This window comes from Pleurodeles waltl, chromosome 4_2 (assembly GCF_031143425.1).
Source record: "Pleurodeles waltl isolate 20211129_DDA chromosome 4_2, aPleWal1.hap1.20221129, whole genome shotgun sequence".
Lineage (NCBI taxonomy): Eukaryota > Metazoa > Chordata > Amphibia > Caudata > Salamandridae > Pleurodeles > Pleurodeles waltl.
This window is the reverse complement of record NC_090443.1, coordinates 864417425-864436203: the sequence shown is the minus strand read 5'-3', so window position 1 is coordinate 864436203 and position 18779 is coordinate 864417425. Positions and strand designations below refer to the sequence as shown.

The 18779-nt window shown below is 43.0% G+C and overlaps 1 protein-coding gene across 1 annotated transcript in view; it reads right to left on the bottom strand.

Annotated features, from left to right (window-relative positions):
• The window catches only part of TTC22 (tetratricopeptide repeat domain 22), a 122423-nt gene that overhangs the window by 26969 nt on the left and 76675 nt on the right, over positions 1-18779 (bottom strand). Inside the window, exons 3-4 of the mRNA XM_069232615.1 lie at positions 10594-10712; positions 968-1086 (exon numbers count right to left, since the gene is read on the bottom strand). Coding sequence (XP_069088716.1) covers positions 968-1086; positions 10594-10712 — 238 coding nt within the window. The remainder of the gene's footprint in view (positions 1-967; positions 1087-10593; positions 10713-18779) is intronic.

Below are 18779 nucleotides of genomic sequence, written 5' to 3'. Positions count from 1 at the left end.
TGTAGAAATTCAGAGACAAAACAAAATTTACAGGGACGTTCTAGTTACTAAAGGGAATTAACTATAACTTACCCTAAGGTAACTACAACACCCCCATATATATACATATACATATATATGTCTCAACACTCCGTCTACTTCCCAACTGGCGACCAGCGGCACCACCATAAATACTTCCAACGGCTCCAAATAGGCTTTCAGAAGCAATTTTTATTTCTTAGCACAACAAACATAAAAACCATTAATGGCTGACATGTTTCAGCATTACGCCTTTAACTGGGCCTATACATTGTTCGTGACATATATATGTGTATATTCACATACAGAAACAACGGTGAACATTTCAGTGACAATGTAACGTTTTAAATAAAAAAATCACATTCACCAGTTGTAGCAGTTGTAGCTATCTCTAGTAACTATAACTCACATTCCCTCCGTTCACAGTCTTGCAATCAATAATTTCATTTCAGATGTTGCAGTGATATTATCAATGATGTTGTAAAAAGATATCATGAGTGATGTAATATGTAGGAGAATTAGCTGTGAATGGCGAGGGCACGAGTTATAGTTACTCGATATAACTGGTTAATTTCAGTGTTTTTTTTTTTTAGTTCAAAACATTATGTTGTCACTGAAATTTCCAGTGAATATCAAGGATTTTTTCACGTAAATTAATATTTTGTCACCGTACATAAAGTCAAGCCTCTGCAGCAGGTGGTTTTTGGGCATGTGTGACGGGACGTTGGCCCAGGGCATGGCCTGTGGCAGGGCCCTGCAGCCAACCTGAGGACAGCCAACATCCCGCGGACAGCCAACATCCTGCAGGCAGCCAACACCCCATTATGTTTTTTTTTTTTAACCACAGCTATAGGCAACAATTAAATTCTAAATCTCAACCCTTTAAACAAATGAATGACTGTAAGTTCACATTACAGAAAATAAATGAAGAAAAGGAAAACAAATGTACTTTGCCAAAGCAATCCAAAGGATCTGTTCCTGAATAGCCGCAGTCATGAATACCCATCGGAGTCGTTAAGAAAGAGTCTTTTCTTTCGAGCATCATCCCTACATAACACCAGGCCAAAGCTAAGGAGAGGCAAGATGCAGACAATTAATATTTATAAAATAACATCACATTGAGGGAAATATTTACTTTCATTTGAACCTTCCTCTTTTCCTAGACTGGTAGAGCTGGCATGCAATATACAGTTATCCTTTCTATAAACTATTGTAAAAGGCTAATCCATCCTGCATTCAATGGCATTATGAAGTTCCAAGAAAGCTGTCAAGTTCCTAAAAGCTTAGACATGACCAGGAAATGCCAACCGCAGGCAAATTTGAGATTTGTCAAACTTAATGGAGGAAGGACAGTGATTAAGTAGTAAAACAATACGCGCCAGGGCCCTCATTAGGAGGCCCCTGCAGCTTCCACCACCCATTGCCCCCGTGATCACACTGCTACAAGTGTGACAATTCAGACTATTCCAGGCACCCACAGCGATAAGAGTGGCTTGGACTGCACATATTAGTTACTTTTTGTTTATACTGAATTAACAAAAACTCTTGTTATAGTTATCTCCAAAGTAGACAAACAGCACCACCATGTGAAAGACTGTCATAAGTGCTGGTATTGACAGATAAGTGCTGGCGCCAAGCACCAGCAATCACCAGCTCAAATTAAGCACTGAGGAAGGATAGAACTCAAATTTTAACAGCAAGTGTACAACCTTGAGTTTCTTTAGCTGACCTAGGGTCACTGAATTTGGTATATACTTTAACACGGATTTAACAAGCCTATTTACTCTACTCATGAGTTGCAGACAAGATACCCAAGTACCTCGTGCATAGCATAGAGTACATTTTTGTGGGAGCTTCTTTTATGCACACCACTGGTTTCTTGTCCATGCTGCTTACCAGTTCTCCCACACTAGCTTTTTCTCTGTGTTCTGGGTAAGTATATGTCCTCCCACACTTTGGACCACGTTCTTTATTTTTTTTGATTTTTCTCTGCTCTTCATTAGCAAGGGATCTGTGGTTTCCCTCTTCTTCTCTCTGTGTCTATGTTGTTCCCATTGAGATGTAAGGAATCATGCTTATCTAGGTTCTGTGAAGCTGCCCCATGCTGATTAAAACTCCAGATCTGAGCACGCCTTGTCTTACATTATAATTGGCAATTCTGTGTCCTACAGATTTTTAAACAACAGGGTCATGAAATGGATATGATTGTGTGTGTGTACCGGTTTACCTGTGAAGTACGTGGGGACTGTGTGCAGAATGCATGGTGACCGCTGCTAAGACAGACAGTGTGCAGCACGAGGTGGTGATTCTCTACATAGCATAATGCCACTGTTCGTTCCTACTCCTTGTAGCTGCCCCTTGGGCTGCTCTTTAGAACCTGTCATAGTTTATTCCTTGTCTGTTTTTCATTACAATGTATATGCAGCTCAGACCCATTCACAAAAGGATGACCTAAGTAGGTTTGATCAGGATAGAACTGCTTCTAGGTTTTCATGAAGATAGCTTGCCACTAAGGTGTCTTACTGTGGAGCCCAACATAAGTTCCGAGGTTATGCCAAGACTGGAAAATTCGGAGTTCTTACTTGAGGTGTCTATAACGTTTACAGGGGAATAAACCTTTTCTTTACACTTGTTGCCTGCACTTCCCTATATTTAATAAAGTGATTGAATAAAGCCTGAAATTAGGCTCTATACTTTGGTTAGCTGAGGTTATGACTTTTGAACCAGGCACTCCAGCTTGATTCGCTTTGTCCATGGTGTTAAATACATATTGCCACCCTTGCACCATAACACTCTCTCTGTATAAACCTCTGGTGATGCTCTGATGCATGAGCACAGAGGGCAGCCTACCAGAGAAGGTATTCTTTCCCCAAGGTTGAAAACAAGCCTTACACTCTAGAGGAAACCCTGGTGTTGTGGCCTGGAAGAAACGAAAGCTGTACTGCCTAGTGTAGAGAGGAGTTGGCCTCTGACTAACAGGAGATAAAGTGAACCGCAAGTTGACTGTCGCTTGTATGGAGGTCATTTTGAGAAAGTGAGGCAGAGGACTTGGAGGAGAACAAGTTTGACATTAGGTAATGGTCTTTCTGGTAGCTAGCTGCAAATTCCTCACCTTTTGAATATTCACCAGGCGTCATCCTTGATTCAGAAACTTTTCAGCAGTACCTCTGAGTGGCGCCGTGCTGCTCTGCACTGATGAAGTTCCACTCTGGAAATGACATGCTGAGCCTATATAGGCACCACCCCTGTGCACTGATGTCAGTTGATTTCAAGACTGTCACCCCCTGAGATGCAGATGCAGACCCAAAATCAAATTGGTAGACAGAGTGCAGATTACTAGACTTGGGATCCTATTAATGGGTAGAGTCCAATCACAGAACGAGGGGAGGGTGGGAGGATCAGTGAGGAATCTGCGGCTCCGCAGAGTCTCTACCAGAGAGAGCTTTACTGATGGTAAATGACTTGATCTTCTGATAGAGACTTCTAGTGCAAATTCCTAATCTTTTGAATATATAACAAAACAGTACCTATTTGGAGGTGGGTCTATGAGAGGACTCATAACAGAATGTCTTGCAGGACAGTGCAGGCAAAATTAGCCTCCCGGCAAACCTGACTGTCCAGGCAATAGTGCTTTGTGAATGTTTGGAGGGATGCCCATGTAGCTGCCTGGCAGATGTCTAGCACAGGGGCTCCACAGGCTAACGTAGTGGCAGCAGCTTTTGACCTGGTTGAATAAGCATGCAGTCCTTCTGGAGGCTGCTTTTTCAGTCAATGCGCAGCAGATCTTAATGGAGAGCATGATCTAGTGGGAGATAGTTCTGTCCTGCACTTACTTGCCTTTTTTCACTCCAGCAAACCCCCACACAGTGCTGATCATCCACCCAATTTTCTTTGGTATGATCTATATAGAAGTTCATTTGCATTCTTGGGGTCCAAGCGATGGAGTCTCTCCTCTTCCTTAGAGAGGTGAGGTGAAGCACAGAACACTTGCAGAGTGCTGGTTTGACCAATGTGGAACGGCATCACAACTTCCAACAAGAAGGATGCCCGAGACCGCAGGACTAGTTTGTCTGGCAAGAAGGTAGTGTAAAGTGGATAAATACAAAGAACCTTAAGCTCACTCGATTACAATGCCTAGATGATGGCAAAGAGGAACATAGGGCCTCATTATGAGATTGGTGTGTGGCAGAGGCTGCTCGCCAAACCCTTCCCGCCATCACGCCACCTGTATGGCCTGAACCCCGCCAGCCCTGCAGGGCCTGGGGGTGGAAACAGAGTTTTTGCCGGCCAGCCCTGTGGTGAACAGGGCCTTAACATTGCAGCCGGCTCCTAATGTAGCCGGCTGCAATGTGGCGGTGTGGCGGGTGCAGCAGCACCCATTGCGCATTACACTGCCAGTAATTCGGGCAGTGTAATACGCGACAGGGCTGTGCATGGGGGCCCCTGCACTGCCCATGCCAAGTGCATGGGCAGTGCAGGGGCCCGAGTCCCCCATTTTGCCAGCCTTTCCATGGTGGTGTAAACCGACATGCACAGGCTGGCGGATGGGGAGTCGTAATCCCCAGGAAAGCCCTGCTTGCAGCGCTGCCCTGGCGGATTACAACTGCCGGAACCACCAGGCTGCAGACTGGCTGCAGCCTGGCGGTGTCAGCGGCTGGACCGTGGCAGCTTCGCCGCGGTCATAATGTTGCAGTCAGACCGTGACCCTGGCAGTCTGGTGACCGTTAGGTTAATAATGAGGCCTGTAGTCTTGATGGTAAGGAGCCCCAAGGGACAGCTGTAAAGCAGCTGAAAAGGAGTGCACATCAGATAAGTCAGGACCACATTAATACTCCACTGGGGCATCACAAAGGGAGAAGGAGGAAACATATGTTGTAACCCTTTCGAAAATTGCATCACAACTGGTGAATTAAACAGTGAGAGCTGATCTTGCAACCATGAAAAGGCCAAAAGATAACCCTTAACTGTGCCTAAACCAAAGTACTGCGTACAGGAAAGAACAAACAAAAGAACATCAGATAACTTGGACTGAAGGGGGTCAGTGTGGGTGTGCTGCCCCAAACCACAAATTTGTCCCAACGACAGACGTATACAGTTTTCATAGAGGGATTCTTGGCTGCCAAGATGACATCAACCACCTCCTGATGAAGGTTGAAGGTGTTCAGCTGTCGTAGCTGAATCTCCAAGCATTAATGTTAAAATTGTCAAGGCACGGTTGAAGAATCCTGTCCAGTTGTGGTGGCAGCAGATCCTCCCAGAAGGGCAGTCTGTCCAGAAACATATGCTCAAGCCCTGGAGTTCTGGATACCATACTCTCCATGCCCAAGGTATAGCCACAAGGATGACTTGGGCCAGGTCTGTCCTGATCTTCTTGAGAAATCGGAGCAGGAGAGGGGTAGGTGGAAAGGCATACAGTGCACAAGTGTTGATTTGACGCTGTGCGATCTTGTTGGTGGTGAACAGATCTAGCTAAGGTTCTCCCCCATTCATGAAAGGGCCTTGTGCCACCTTCAGGTGTAACTGCCAGGATCTTAGTCTGAATGTCTTACAATCTCCTCCTGGGGAAAAAGGCACGAAAATGAACCATGTCCAGAATGGTTCTAATGAATGGGACCATCTGAGAAGGAGTCAGGTGTGACTTTGACACCTTGATAGTGAACCCCAAAGATAAAAGGAGGTTCTCCACAGTCTGGAGGTGGCTTATGACTGCCTTGGGCGAGCCCGCCTTCAAGAGCCAGTCATCAAGGGTAGGAGAAGAAAGGTACCCCCGACCTCCGAAGATGAGCTGCCTCCATTGCTTTTGTGAACACCTGAGGAGCACAGGTGAGACCAAACGGGAAGTATAGTGAACTGGAAATGCTCCTGTTCCACAATGAACCGCATGTAGCAGCGATGAGCCAGCAGTACAGAAATGTGAAAATAGGTTCTCTGTGGGTCCAACACCACCATCCAGTCTCCAGGCTCGAGGGCAGACAAGACGTGGGTCTTGGCGAACATTCTGAACTATTCATATCGGAAGAAGGTGTTGAAAGGGTGCAGATATAATATTGGCCAGAGGCCTCCATCCTTCTTGGGCATCAGAAAGTAGAGGGAATAGCAACCACATATCACCGCTCACATTGGCACCCTCTCAATAGTCCCTTTGGCCAAAAAGGATTGCTCTTCCTGCTGCAAAATAGAGAGATTCCCCCTCCTGCCAGGTAGCTGTGCTCCATCAAGGGCAAGCTAAAGAGGTTTGGCAAGTGGGGCTGTGACAGGAGAGGGGTCGGGGGTCAGGGGCAGTAGTTTGTGGACTGGGCAGCACGCTGACCTTGGTCTTATGGGTGGTGGGCAGCTCAGCTATACGGCTGGCGGGAGTGACATAAAGGCCCAAGGAGCAAACCATTGTCCTGCTCTCTTTAAGCTGCTTGAGGGCAGTGTCAGCTTTGCCCCCAAAGAGGCGCATTCTGTTAAATGGCATGTCCATTAGCGAGAACTGGACCTCAGTAGAGAACCCAGTAGAATACAGCCACACATAACAGTGAATGGTAACACTCATGCTGATAGCTTTCTTGACGGAACCAGTGATGTCCAAGCCACAGAGTACTGTGAACATCACAACCATCTTGAAGTGCCTGGGCCAAGATGGGCAAAGGTCATCCAGGACAGCTGGGATGATCTGAGCCACCGAATCCCAAAGGGAATGGTAGTAACAGCCCAACAAGCAGCTGGTGTTGACTGTTCAGAGGGCTAGACTGGTGGAAGAGAAAACCCTCTTGCCATATGTTCTACACATTCAGATTCCTGGTAAGGAGGAGCAGAGGGAAGCATGTTCAGATTAGACTGACTTGTGGAAGACTTAACAAGGCTGTCTGGCAGAGGATCCTGTGGGAGAAAAAGCAGTGTCGCCCACAGCAGGATGATGGTGCCTGGCAACTTGTGGGCTGACAGGTGGCCCAAACAAAGGTTTGACCAAGGCCCCTAATAAAGTGTCTGTCAAAGCCCTGTTAATCGGGCGGAAAGGCTCAGCAAAAGTCTGCCTAGGTTGTAGGACCTCAGTCAGAACATTCGTCTTGTAGTAGTGAGGTGTAGGTCAAGAACTTTAGCTCTAAGCATAACAATAGCGAAGGAAGCCAATTTCTCTCTGGCAGGTCCAGAAAAATAAAAACGGGCCATCTCAGGAGACATTTCAAGGCCACTAGCCTCCTTCAAGTCTTCATGCCAACTGTCATCGGTATAGTGCTGAGCAAACTCATCACCCGGGTCATAGTCATCAGAGAGTGCAAGGTGGGCTTCCTCACATAAGGAACTAGAACATCCAAAAGGGGAAGTGGTACTTCGGTTGGAGTCAAATGCGATGTTGGCCAAGGTCGGGGTGGCGCAGACTTGACAACGGAGAGAACAATTGGTTCCTAATATTCCTGCATTGACAGTTGGCATGGGCGCCAGTGCCAAGGAACCCAGGGTCGGCACAGGTGTTGGGGCTGGAAGCGGGGTAGGAAACAGAGTCCAGCTCTGAGGGGCCAAATGGTGCCAATGAAGAACCTCTGAGTTGTACCCCAGAAGGAGGACCTCATGTATTCTTGGGGCCTGAAGGCACACCAGAGGGAGTCAGAAGGAATCCAAAGAGCCAGACCATGGCTGTGCTGAACTCTTTGATCTGACGTGGAGTAGCATTTGGCCCTGGAAACTCAGGATTATACTGGCACAAGATCCAAAGTCAGCTAGCTTCGAGGGCGAGAACAAGAAGAATGACGCCGCCCCTGCATCTGCTCAAGCGAATGCGGGTGGGGCAATAAAAGCACAATCCCACTTTGACTTCTTGTGTTTCTTTTGGATTTACCTGGAGATTTGGAGTGCAGAGAAGACTGGCCTCTTGAGCGGCTCCTACGACACTGGAAACTAACCTCAGACACAGACCACAAATTGGAGCTGCCTGGACAAGAAGTCTTCTTATACTTGACAATTTAGGTACCATAAGCATAACCATTGGGGGTCCATCACAGACATCTGTTTGCAACAGTCCGTCAGGGCTTGATGCCTGTAGTTTTAGGGGGGTGACATTCCTTGCAAACTGTGAAAATGTTTGAAGTACAAGCCTCAAAAAGATGAAGAGGGAGCTCTGGATATGCGTCTGGTGGCGAAGAAAGAAAGGAACTGACAGTGTGCAGGAGTAGCACCTATATAGGCCCTGCATGCCATTTTCATAGGGGAACAGCGTTAGTGCAGAGATGCAAGGCGCCCCTTTCTGGCACACAGAGATACTGCTTAAAGGTTTCTGGATCTAGTCTGATGTCTGGAGAGTATTTATAAGGTGAACAATCTGGGGCTAGACATCTCCTAGAAATTATAGTACTATTTGTGTCATGAGCCTGCATCGTCCTGACCATCCCTGACATAGTGAGAGCCAGTATCTCCCAAAAACCGCCCCAAAATGGACACAACAGACCATATTTATGCTTTTTTTAGCGCCGCATGTGCGTTGTTTTTTGATGCAAAATTGGCGCAAACTTACAAAATACAGCTGTATTTTGTAAGTTTGCGCCGATTTTGTGTCAAAAAACAATGCACGTGTGGCGCTAAAAAAGTATAAATATGGGCCAAAGTGTTTTCCCCTTTCATCTTAAATCTTAACACAGATCTCCCTTGTTTGAGGGTGTTTTCCCTGAATCTGTAAACATTTCAGCCATCTTTCTAACATTTACATTACACTTTTAAGGCACCAAGGACCATAAACTCTAAAGTCCATTTGTACAGCTGCTACTGGGAAAAACTGGATCCAGCGGGTGCCTCGTGTTCTGTGGGTACCTCTGGCTTCTTCCTGTGCTACAAAATTCGGCCAAGGCCGTTGTTTAATTCGTGCTCAAAATGCTGCTTAATTGACGCTTAATTCCGGTGAACCTGGTTGTGATTGTCTTTATTTCAAAAGCAAGATTTACTGAATTCACACTCAGAAGTTCAGCAACCACATTTCAACCTTACCACATGTGGCCATTACAGACTAAAAGGATATAGAGATGCAGCACCATGGGAGATGGTCTGTAATTTCACTGGGACTGGGTATGAAAAGGGAAAGTATTTCAACTGCCTACACACCTGTGACTGAAAAGTACATTAAAATCTTATTAACTATACAACCCAACATAAGTACAACAAGTATTTTATGCAATCTGCAGTAGAATTGATGGATATATTCTATGGGGCCGTTCACAAAAGCATTTATGGGTACAGGAACAAGTATTAAAGGGGTATTCGTTTGCATACTCTTACGTGCCTTTGTGAATAGATTAAAATGTCAAACTCATTAGTAAAAGTGCCAAAAAGGCACAGTTCTTTCCACTCGTACTAAGTGTGCATGAATATTCATGGTATATTTCCATTTTAGACGCTTTAAGAGCAGTGCACAAAGGACTGCATGCCTTTGTGAATGGGAATGAGCCTCTACATATTTTGGGAATTATCACCACAGCATCCATCATTAATATTTTACTGATGCACCAATCAGAAATTACATTTGTATCTGAAGTATTTCGAGCCCACCAACTTGCATCTTCAAGGGTGTTTAACTGATAAATGAACTTAGAAAACAACCATTAAATTGACTGGCTGTAAAAATAAATCTACTGGTTACTTATGGGAGGCCTGATTGACACATTTACTGAACCTCCCCTTTCCGCAATATTTCACGGCCCAATTCTACAGCGAGGCCTAGACTGGAAATACCTAATATAGCATTTCAGGCAATGAGATACCAGACATCTTGAATCTGGGTTATAAATGGAATGTTCCGACACTCCCTGGGTGGTTTTGCCTGCACACATTCTACTAGGAAAAACCTTGGGCCAATGCTGTTGGCACACACTGGCGTGCATATTCTGCTATTGTGCACTGCGTAATGGGTGGAAACGTGAGCAATCAATGCGTCCTCCACATTCACAGGTGCAAAACTCTGATTGATGAGGTAATTGTGCTTTTAAATACCACGCCCAGTGTATTGCAAATTACACTCTGAGTGAAACCCATTTTCTTGTTGTGATTTCTCTTAGTCACCGTGTCATTATTTGAGTGCTTAATGATATTTATGTAATTAGTTAATTTATATTCCCCCATCAGTATGCTTGTGTCCAGTTTTTTTCTAAAACATTGCTTATATTCTGAGGATATCTGTCATCATCCAAGTTTTGAAAGCATACCATAAAGGGACACGCGATGAATATACAAAAACTGTCAATCTTGTAAATAAATATAATTTATTATAAATGTGGTATTCATAAATTAGATGGAAATTAATACATATGATACACAGCAACATAGTTGTAATTGTTAACAGGTGAGACAACAGTAACACGAGAGTTGTAAGGGGTGTTGCTAAATATAGGCAGAGGTTTGGTTCCTCCAGACAAGTGGCCGTGAGGAATAACAAGCATGTTGCCTCCCAAAAACTGCTGCAGATTCCAATGCATATGAAAATAATCAGGTGAAGTACCCAAACCCTTTTTGTGGGCCAAAACGTGTCTACAACACTTAACAAATGGTGCCTTCTTGGAATCTTACCCATGAAGGTTTTGCTGTTCTGTATGAGACCTATGGACATACCTCGATAATGAGAGTTACTGGACTTGATGGCTTCGCGGAGCAGGACCAAAGTCCTGTTGAATGATGGCAACCTTTGATGCTTGGCATCCTCTTCCTTGTTCATCAGAATCCCATCCAGCCTGTAACAATCAGAGAGATGTGTTCAGATACCGACTCACTTCTGTTTATCACAAAGAAAGGCAGACCCTAGAATGGAGATTTCCAACACATGCCCAGATGGACCAATTCCATGTGCTGTGGTAGCATAACTTTAGAAATATTCAGAGAGAGTCTGGGTGCTGAGAGAGGGGTTGTTTGCTGATACCCAATTCCTCCTGTTGCCGTGATTGGACACTTGCTTAAACCCACCTTTGTGTCACAAACAAGAAAAGAGAGGACATGGGACAGAAACCCTGCCCCATATACTATCACTATGTAACCTACTGCAATTTGAGCGACCTGTGCACTCTCATTTTCAATTTAGCTTTGCTATTTGGTAAAGAATGGTAGCGATTACCCTTCTTTTCAGAAATGTTCCCTGTTTTATATTTCACATTTGTGGTTTTGTTTGGGCAGCTGCACTTAGTAATGGAATACCTACATCATAAATGTGAATATTGTATTATATTTAATATGTTACTGAAGTACATTAGGAGTTCCAGTTTTTATTTGAACACATATGACCCATCCCATCGTGGTAATTTATATTTTCACAATTAGATTCTGCTAAAGATGCTTCAAGACTTACTGACTTTATTATTCTTGAGCTATTTTAATTTAATTAATATGCTCTTTTTGGTGTGTTCGAGGTTACCTTCCAATTCATCTGAGGCTTAAAAAGTGGTAGCGTAGTGGGAGGAATCTCAGCTACAAGACTCATCTTATAACAAAGAGAAATAAATTATTACCCAGTGTGCAGAAACCACCTTTGGGTAAGGCAGGTTTATCTTTCAGAGGGAGGCATCAATTATGTTGTTTTTTCAAGTGATTAGTATGGCTAAACCTCTCTCATCTGCAACACAACATTTCCTACATAAATGTAAATGTTATTCTTCTTCTCGAAATTGTTATAAGAAAGGTTGGCGTTTCTAATTTCCTCAGTGGGCTATTCAATGGAGAAGCCTTTATTACTGGGTAACAATGCAGATATTAACCATATATAACACAAGTGATTCCACCGGGAGATACATGGGCATGTTTATAAGAGGTTTGTGTCACGTTTGCACCAAGCAATGACGTACATGCGCGGTGCAAACCTCTAAGACAGATTTATGAAGCCACACAAAGCCGCTTTGCATGCCATCTGAGTGGCTTTATAAATCTGGAGTAGTGCAATGCAGCACACATCGCTGCGTTACATTACTCTGCCCTGGGTAGGCATTCCATGGGCATAGCGTGGGTGTTCCCACACAACTCCCATGGATTTTGATGCATTCCCAGATCTACAAGGTCTTGTAAACCTGGGAATGCGCCAAAGTCTTACACCTTCAGAGGGAAGGCGTAACTAGGAGAAATTTCTATATTTCTCCCTGTTACTTCCTCTTTCTATGTGTTCTGCATTCTGCAGCACACAAAGATAGAGGAATATGCCTTCCAGGATTGTTTCTGTGCAGGAAAGTGCCCCTTCCTGCACAAAAACAATTCTGCATGCAACACAGGCACTCTTCCACCATGGTGCAAGGGTGCCCATGTTGGCACTAGGCTGCCTAAAGGGCGCAGAGGACAGGCAGGAATGCACCATATTGCTTAAACACAGCAAATTGCTGCCCTTTCCTGATGGCACAGCGCAGTAAGATGGCTTGTGCTGTACCATATTTTCATAAATAAAACCCATAGTTTTTTTTTTTTTTTTTAAACTAAAATGTGGTCTGAGGTTTGAAGCTTAGACTTGCAATCATAGAATAGGATTGATCCTAATTGGAGCCCCTCACCTCCCTGCCTCCAAAGGAAACGATCTTTTGCATGTTTTAAACCAGAATTAAACAGTTGTAAGTAGATAAACATTTATGTAAAGGTTAGTTTAAAAATGTTATGTGTATAGTGTTACAATAAAATAAAAAACGATTCATTTGTTAAACGAAATTAATCACTTTTACTGTGTGACGTAATGCATAGAAAATATCCCTGAGACTAATTAATATTAGGGCCTTGAATGCAGAAATTATTTTTTAAAATCAGTCGCCTTTCCTTTCCAAAAAAATCAACCTTTTAAATGCTTACAACAAATTGTGTTAGGTAACCCATATAAGAGTAAGATAATAGGTTCCTCTTTTTTCTGCACAATGCGATTATTAAAAAACTTTATGGAACTTTATGTGGGCAAATACAAATGAAACGTGTAAAAGATTTCTTCTCCTATGAACTCAGATAAAACCAGGTTTTGTATATTTATTCAGAGAGAAATATTGAAACAGTCAGCAAAGACATTTTTGCATTATATGATGACTTTGTTGCCCTAATAATGTAGAGAAGCTAAAACTTAAAACCCGATCTAATCCACACTTAAAAACATCCCCACATTACGAACAAAACGAGGTGGTTAAGGTTTCGCTTTCAGTATTTTTTTCAGATTGAATTTAACATACATCATCACTGTCGCATAGATCACTGAGATGATAAATCGATTTAAGGAGGCCTGGAAAAACAAGACTAAAGCTGGAGAAGGTTCTCAATCAATTCTTCCCATGAAAAATATGTTGTGCTTTCTTCAAAGAGAAAAACTATTTTATAATGGTTACATCTGTCTCTATCCCAGTAGAAAGATGTTCCATCTAGTCAGGAAGGATACAATCATCCAAACTAAAGAATGGTCAAGGGAGGGACAAACTCGAGAACAAAAAGGAAAGTCACTGAATAACAAGCAAGCATTCGAGATTGACAAAAAAGGCAACCAATGATAAGTAACGGGTCTTTTAAAGCCCAGCATTGGGATTGGTCTTGTACACAATAGGTCTTAGCTCTCTGTCGTCGAGGCCCATCTAGCTGCCCATTTGGAGGCGCACTTGCTTTGATAAAGTGGAATTTGTCTGTGGGCCTAAAGAGGAAGCATTGCTAAAAATAAAGAGGATGGTAAAAATAAAGAGGATGGTCAGAGTGAGTATGTTTTAACTCATCTGGCACTTGTGGTTTTGCTTTTTCCTATTAGAAATGCAACACGTCAAATACTAGAAGGAAAAATAGAACTGGATGAACAAGTCACGCCTGCCATGAACCACCCTGAGAACCCTGACACTGAGCTCGGGCAGCAGAGTTATTAATAATAAAGGTTTAAATCCGTCAGGGAGCAGACATTCCTCATTCAGTCAGTGCACTTCCTTAAAATGTGAATTTTAAAGAATAAATCTTGAATCGTAAGCCAGTGGTTACAGCCAGCTGCTATGAAGATGAGGAATGAATGTTTAATATGCACAAAATGCATCAGTGAACATCACACCCCCATGCTTGGCTCGCAGCCTTAAATAGGTGTTTCCAAAAATTGGGTGTTTGACTCTGCGCCAATTTTCGCTCTTGCCAAGCAGTTGTTCATTCCATGGCCTCAGAGAACCTGTTGGGCTGGACAGCGACTTCCAGTAAAACTCAATTTTGAGGACACTTAAAATCTGAGGTCAAAGGTGAGTCAAGGATACCTTATAGGAAAACTAGTTTCCTTTTGCAGGTCTCCTCGTCTGGAAGGCGACGGAAGTCACATTAGGGGGGAACTCTCTCTCCCTAACAGCCCTGAAGGCCGGTACCTTAGACTGCCGGCAAGATGTCACCTCTGACATCTGTTTTGATCTGTCGGTCATGAGATGAAATCTCAACACTGCCAACTCACCCTTCCATCTCTCCATGGTTGGCAATCCTGAATATCTTTCATTTAATAACAGTAACGCCTGTAAGTAGCAGTATTAAGGCACAACAACAAAAATGAAAAGCTAACAAATATGCTGGAAGCTGGTTATTGATCAGTATTCTAGCACTGCTGCCTTTAATTGCTAATCTTAAAGACTGATGTCTCTGTGTAGTTTGGTAATTTTGTTAGATTATAATTCTTTTAGGTAACTCATTTTTCGGGGCAAAATGAGAGTCAGTGTACAAAGGGAGCCCACCTACTTTTAAGTGGTGAAGAAGTGGGAACCGGATGAAGTTTCCTGTTTTATGTTTATCGACCAAACCATTTCTCCTTGCCTTACCTGCAATCAGTGTTGGTCTGACCTACAGGGAAATCAGACAGTACCCGACGGGCTGGTCTGACAGGTCGGTGTAAGGACTGTGTTTTTTGTTGTTGTTTGTAGGTGTTCCATGGTTTGCTGGGCCGGTTTTTACTGTTGATTTTCCGGACATTAAAACAAACACTCCCTGAAGCAAGCTCCAAATCCACGCAGTCTTCCTTAGTTTGCAAAACACTTATACAGCGCATCCTTACAATACAAATAAATGCTGGGGCCTAAACTTTTGCTCTTTCTCCTTTTATCTCTAGGTTGCCATCTTTCTCTTCCTCCTTCTGTCCCCTTTTTTGTGCTTTTCTTTCTCTTGCTCTAGATAAGAATGTTGAGGAACAATGAGTGCTGGTCCCCAAAAATGGATTTCGGGTGGGTGGGCCCATTCTGCAATCACCAGCTCAAATTAAGCACAGCTTACAAGTTCAAAACGGTCACAATTTGGAAACAAGAGCTACATATTTAGCCGCCTAATGGGGCTATTCTTTCTTTGGTGTCTGAGCCTTTTTTTCTGTCCCAGGCTGACTCTGACTTGCTTTCAGTTGGTGGTAGTTTCTGGCGAGAACACTGGTTTTGCGCTTTGCATCAAAACCCATCTGTATTTGCACCCCAGTGTTACACCCTGATGCAATGAGACACAGAACATTTTTTGCGTTGAGAAAGGGCACATTTTCAGAGCAAAACACATTTTGCACTGGATAACATATAACATGTGTCACTTTGTGCCCCCTTGCGTCATTTTGTGTTGCTTTGCACGGACACAATGCACAATTTCAGCTCACAACTTTATCCTTCTCAGTTCGATAAAAAAAGAGTACCATTAATTTGCGTTTTGGTACAATCTCACTTTGCAGTGCTGCTGCAACAACGCCAGTAGCAAGTCCTTTATTGATATAGCCTCTTTTTAATGAGTCGGCACTTTGCAGTAGAAAGGAACATGGTGTTAAGACATCTTTAAAGTGAGTGGCATAAGAACAAACTAGTGGAATCCTGCGCAATCATGCAATATCACATTTCAATAAACTTTTGTAAGTTAAGGAAGAGCGTGGATTTTAAGTGAAATGTATCTGTGTTAAATTAAGTGAAAAAAATTGCACATTTTGTATTCTGTACTGTCTTTACTGGCCAGAGAACAACTCAATAATGTTACTTATCGACGATCACCTGCAATATGAAGCAGAAATCGGATCAATGGACACAAATAATACAGTATATTAATACACCTGTGGTCGCTCCTGCCTCTTTACTACCGTCCTTCCGACCATTCTCTCCAACAGAAGCAGCTCTGTAAATTGTCAATATCAAGGTTTGGAGTTAGTGTGTGTTCCAAGACAGATTCCAATAGAAACCCTCTGCCAGCCTATTGAGAAATTCGATTGGCTTTTCCAATATGTTTCGGTAAAGTTGTGACCCTGAGAGAGCGTAGCTTATATAATCTATATTAACATGAAATGTTTATGAATTAATGTGTGATAATGCCACATAGAAACTGTAATAGTAACTTTTGCTTAAACGCGCACTTGAAATGTGACCACGGGGAGTGGCCGCCAATGTACATGTGGACTAATAATGATGACTACAATGTTTATAAACGTTATACTGAATACGTTTTATACTAATTATTAATGATTACACTATTGAATTTGTGCTGAAATCTTTGTAGGCCTTAAGTTAGCATGAGCCGAAGCTTAGCAGCTTGGCTCTCATATTAAATGTATTTTTCCTATTTTTCCTATCTTGCAGTGTGCTGACTCACAAAAGGACATCACCTCTTGTTTTCTTCAAACTAGAAGCCGAATGTAACCGTGCTAGATCTGTTCTCATGCATTCCTCATTGCTTGTAGGGTGATATTAAACAAAATGCAACAGTGTAGATTAATGTAATGTACAAGGTCATTCAAACCGGTGAAGACAATGGAGCTACTGACCAAAAGATGTGCAAAGAATTACAGAAAGATGAAATCATACCGGACGTGCCACCTCTGAAGACATCGAACAGGAGAACCAATGAGAGACTTGTAAAATAATATGGGGTGAAAGATTAAGGACCTAATGTATTTTCTGATAGGTTAAAGATAGTGGGGTATAAACATGGACGAATCAAATATTAGGGGAATGTACAACGAAAAAGGGATAAAAACCCGTGACACGGGGAGCCATTTGGAATTAGGTAGGGAATGCTATTGATTTTATCCAGAAACTTTGTCACTCTGTTTGGTGACTTATTGGTTCGCTTAGAACCATCCTCGCCCTTAGATTTGCCCATTTTACACTTTACCTTCTTATGAGGGAAGTGGCCCCATTCAGCCCCGGAGCTGAGTTCTGACTGATGGCGATTTGACTGATGTCCTGAAGACGAAGACTGAACCTGTGCGCTGACCTATACTTTGGAGGGTAATTATGACAATGCATTTGTGATTTGTCTGTTTGCTTTTCCTTTCTAGGTACCAACTGCTTGCTTTTGACAGAGACCATAGTTAGATGTTTTCCAAATTGGTGTTCTAATCGTTTTGCATGAAGCCCAACATGCCAATGCTAATTAGTGGTTAGGACAGGTGTTCACTAAACTGACGCAAATAAACAAACGACCAAAACTATGCTTTGTTGAACTGACGCATTATTGACACTCTGCTAAATTGATCTATGTTCACGCCGTGTTATGTTCTGATGTTTGTAATTCTCGCCTTAATGAAATCTTATCAGAGTTGCCATATCGTGACTATGCCATTATGTTTCTTGGTTTTGAGGTTGACGCATCTGCTTTTAGAATTGTAAACAATAGGGAATAAAACTCATAAAATTCAACTAAACTGGTGTGGTTATTCATGACTACAAGGTTATGGTAGTGTTTTGCATTTATTAATGACTTTGACTAAAGTGAAATGTATTGTTGTGATAAATATTGATGACATTATTGATGTATTGATTGACATATTGATTAGCTATCTCGTCCTAAGGTGTCTCTCAACTGGGTCAAAAGATTCATTGGCCTAAAACGAGTCCTGATGTGTAATAAATTATCATAAAGAGACGCATTAACAGTTCTGGTAGCAGAGTGACGGTTTGGCCCTTTGGGGCCCTAGGACGGAGAATTATTGTTTAAATTGTTTTTCTGAGATGATGCAAATTGGAGGTATGATGTGTTTCTAAATTCACCATGACTTTCCTGGGATCTCGGAGCCTGCCTAAGTGAGTTGGGGATGTTCTCGGCGTTTTAGCATGTGTGCTGTAGGATTTGCGCTTGCTCAGCTTATGCACTTGCAGGTGATTTGTGAAGTTTGTGTTTATTTAGGTCAGGTGATGTTGTTTTAGTAGGAATGGGTGTACTCCACAGTATGAGAGTAGGGAAGTCGGCGTACTTCATATGAGTGTGGCGCTTTGTGCTAAAAAATTATCCACGTGGTTGGTTGTTAATGTACGGACCCGTCGTGGTTTAAGATTCCGGAGTATATTGACAAGTGTAGGAGACACTTGGGTTTATGTTGTAATTTGTGCGGTTTAATTAGGTCAATCGGGCGTGATTGACAAGTCGAGTTTAAGTCAAAATGTATGTGTGAAGCCTTCGATGGAGATTTGGCAAGTTCTAAAGTGCACTAGAACGAACCATTGACAAGTCGAGAGTAGGATTTGCGGGTCGAATTCTGCTTGCGGGTTCGGGAACTGAGAAGGAGAGAGTAGCGGCCAAGGCTTCAAGTGAAATCTCTGTAAAGTTCTGAAGCAAATGTGTTATCCTTCCTGTAGTAAATCGGCAAAAATTTAGTTGTTGTTGTTATTAAAGGTGCTCCCAGTAATTCTGCATTAGTTTGGTGTGAATCTAGTGAGGGGCGGACAAGCCGCAAGACTTTGTCAGCTGCAGTGTGTGAGTGTGACGTCAGTGGTGCCGTGCTGAGATAGGTCAGTTGCCAAGAGGGGTCGCGCACGGATTGGCTGCCGTCCGTGAGAGGCCATAGGTTGAGAAAGGTGGGTGAAGAGTGTCCTGGGAGTTAAAGTCACTTTCTGATTAAATAC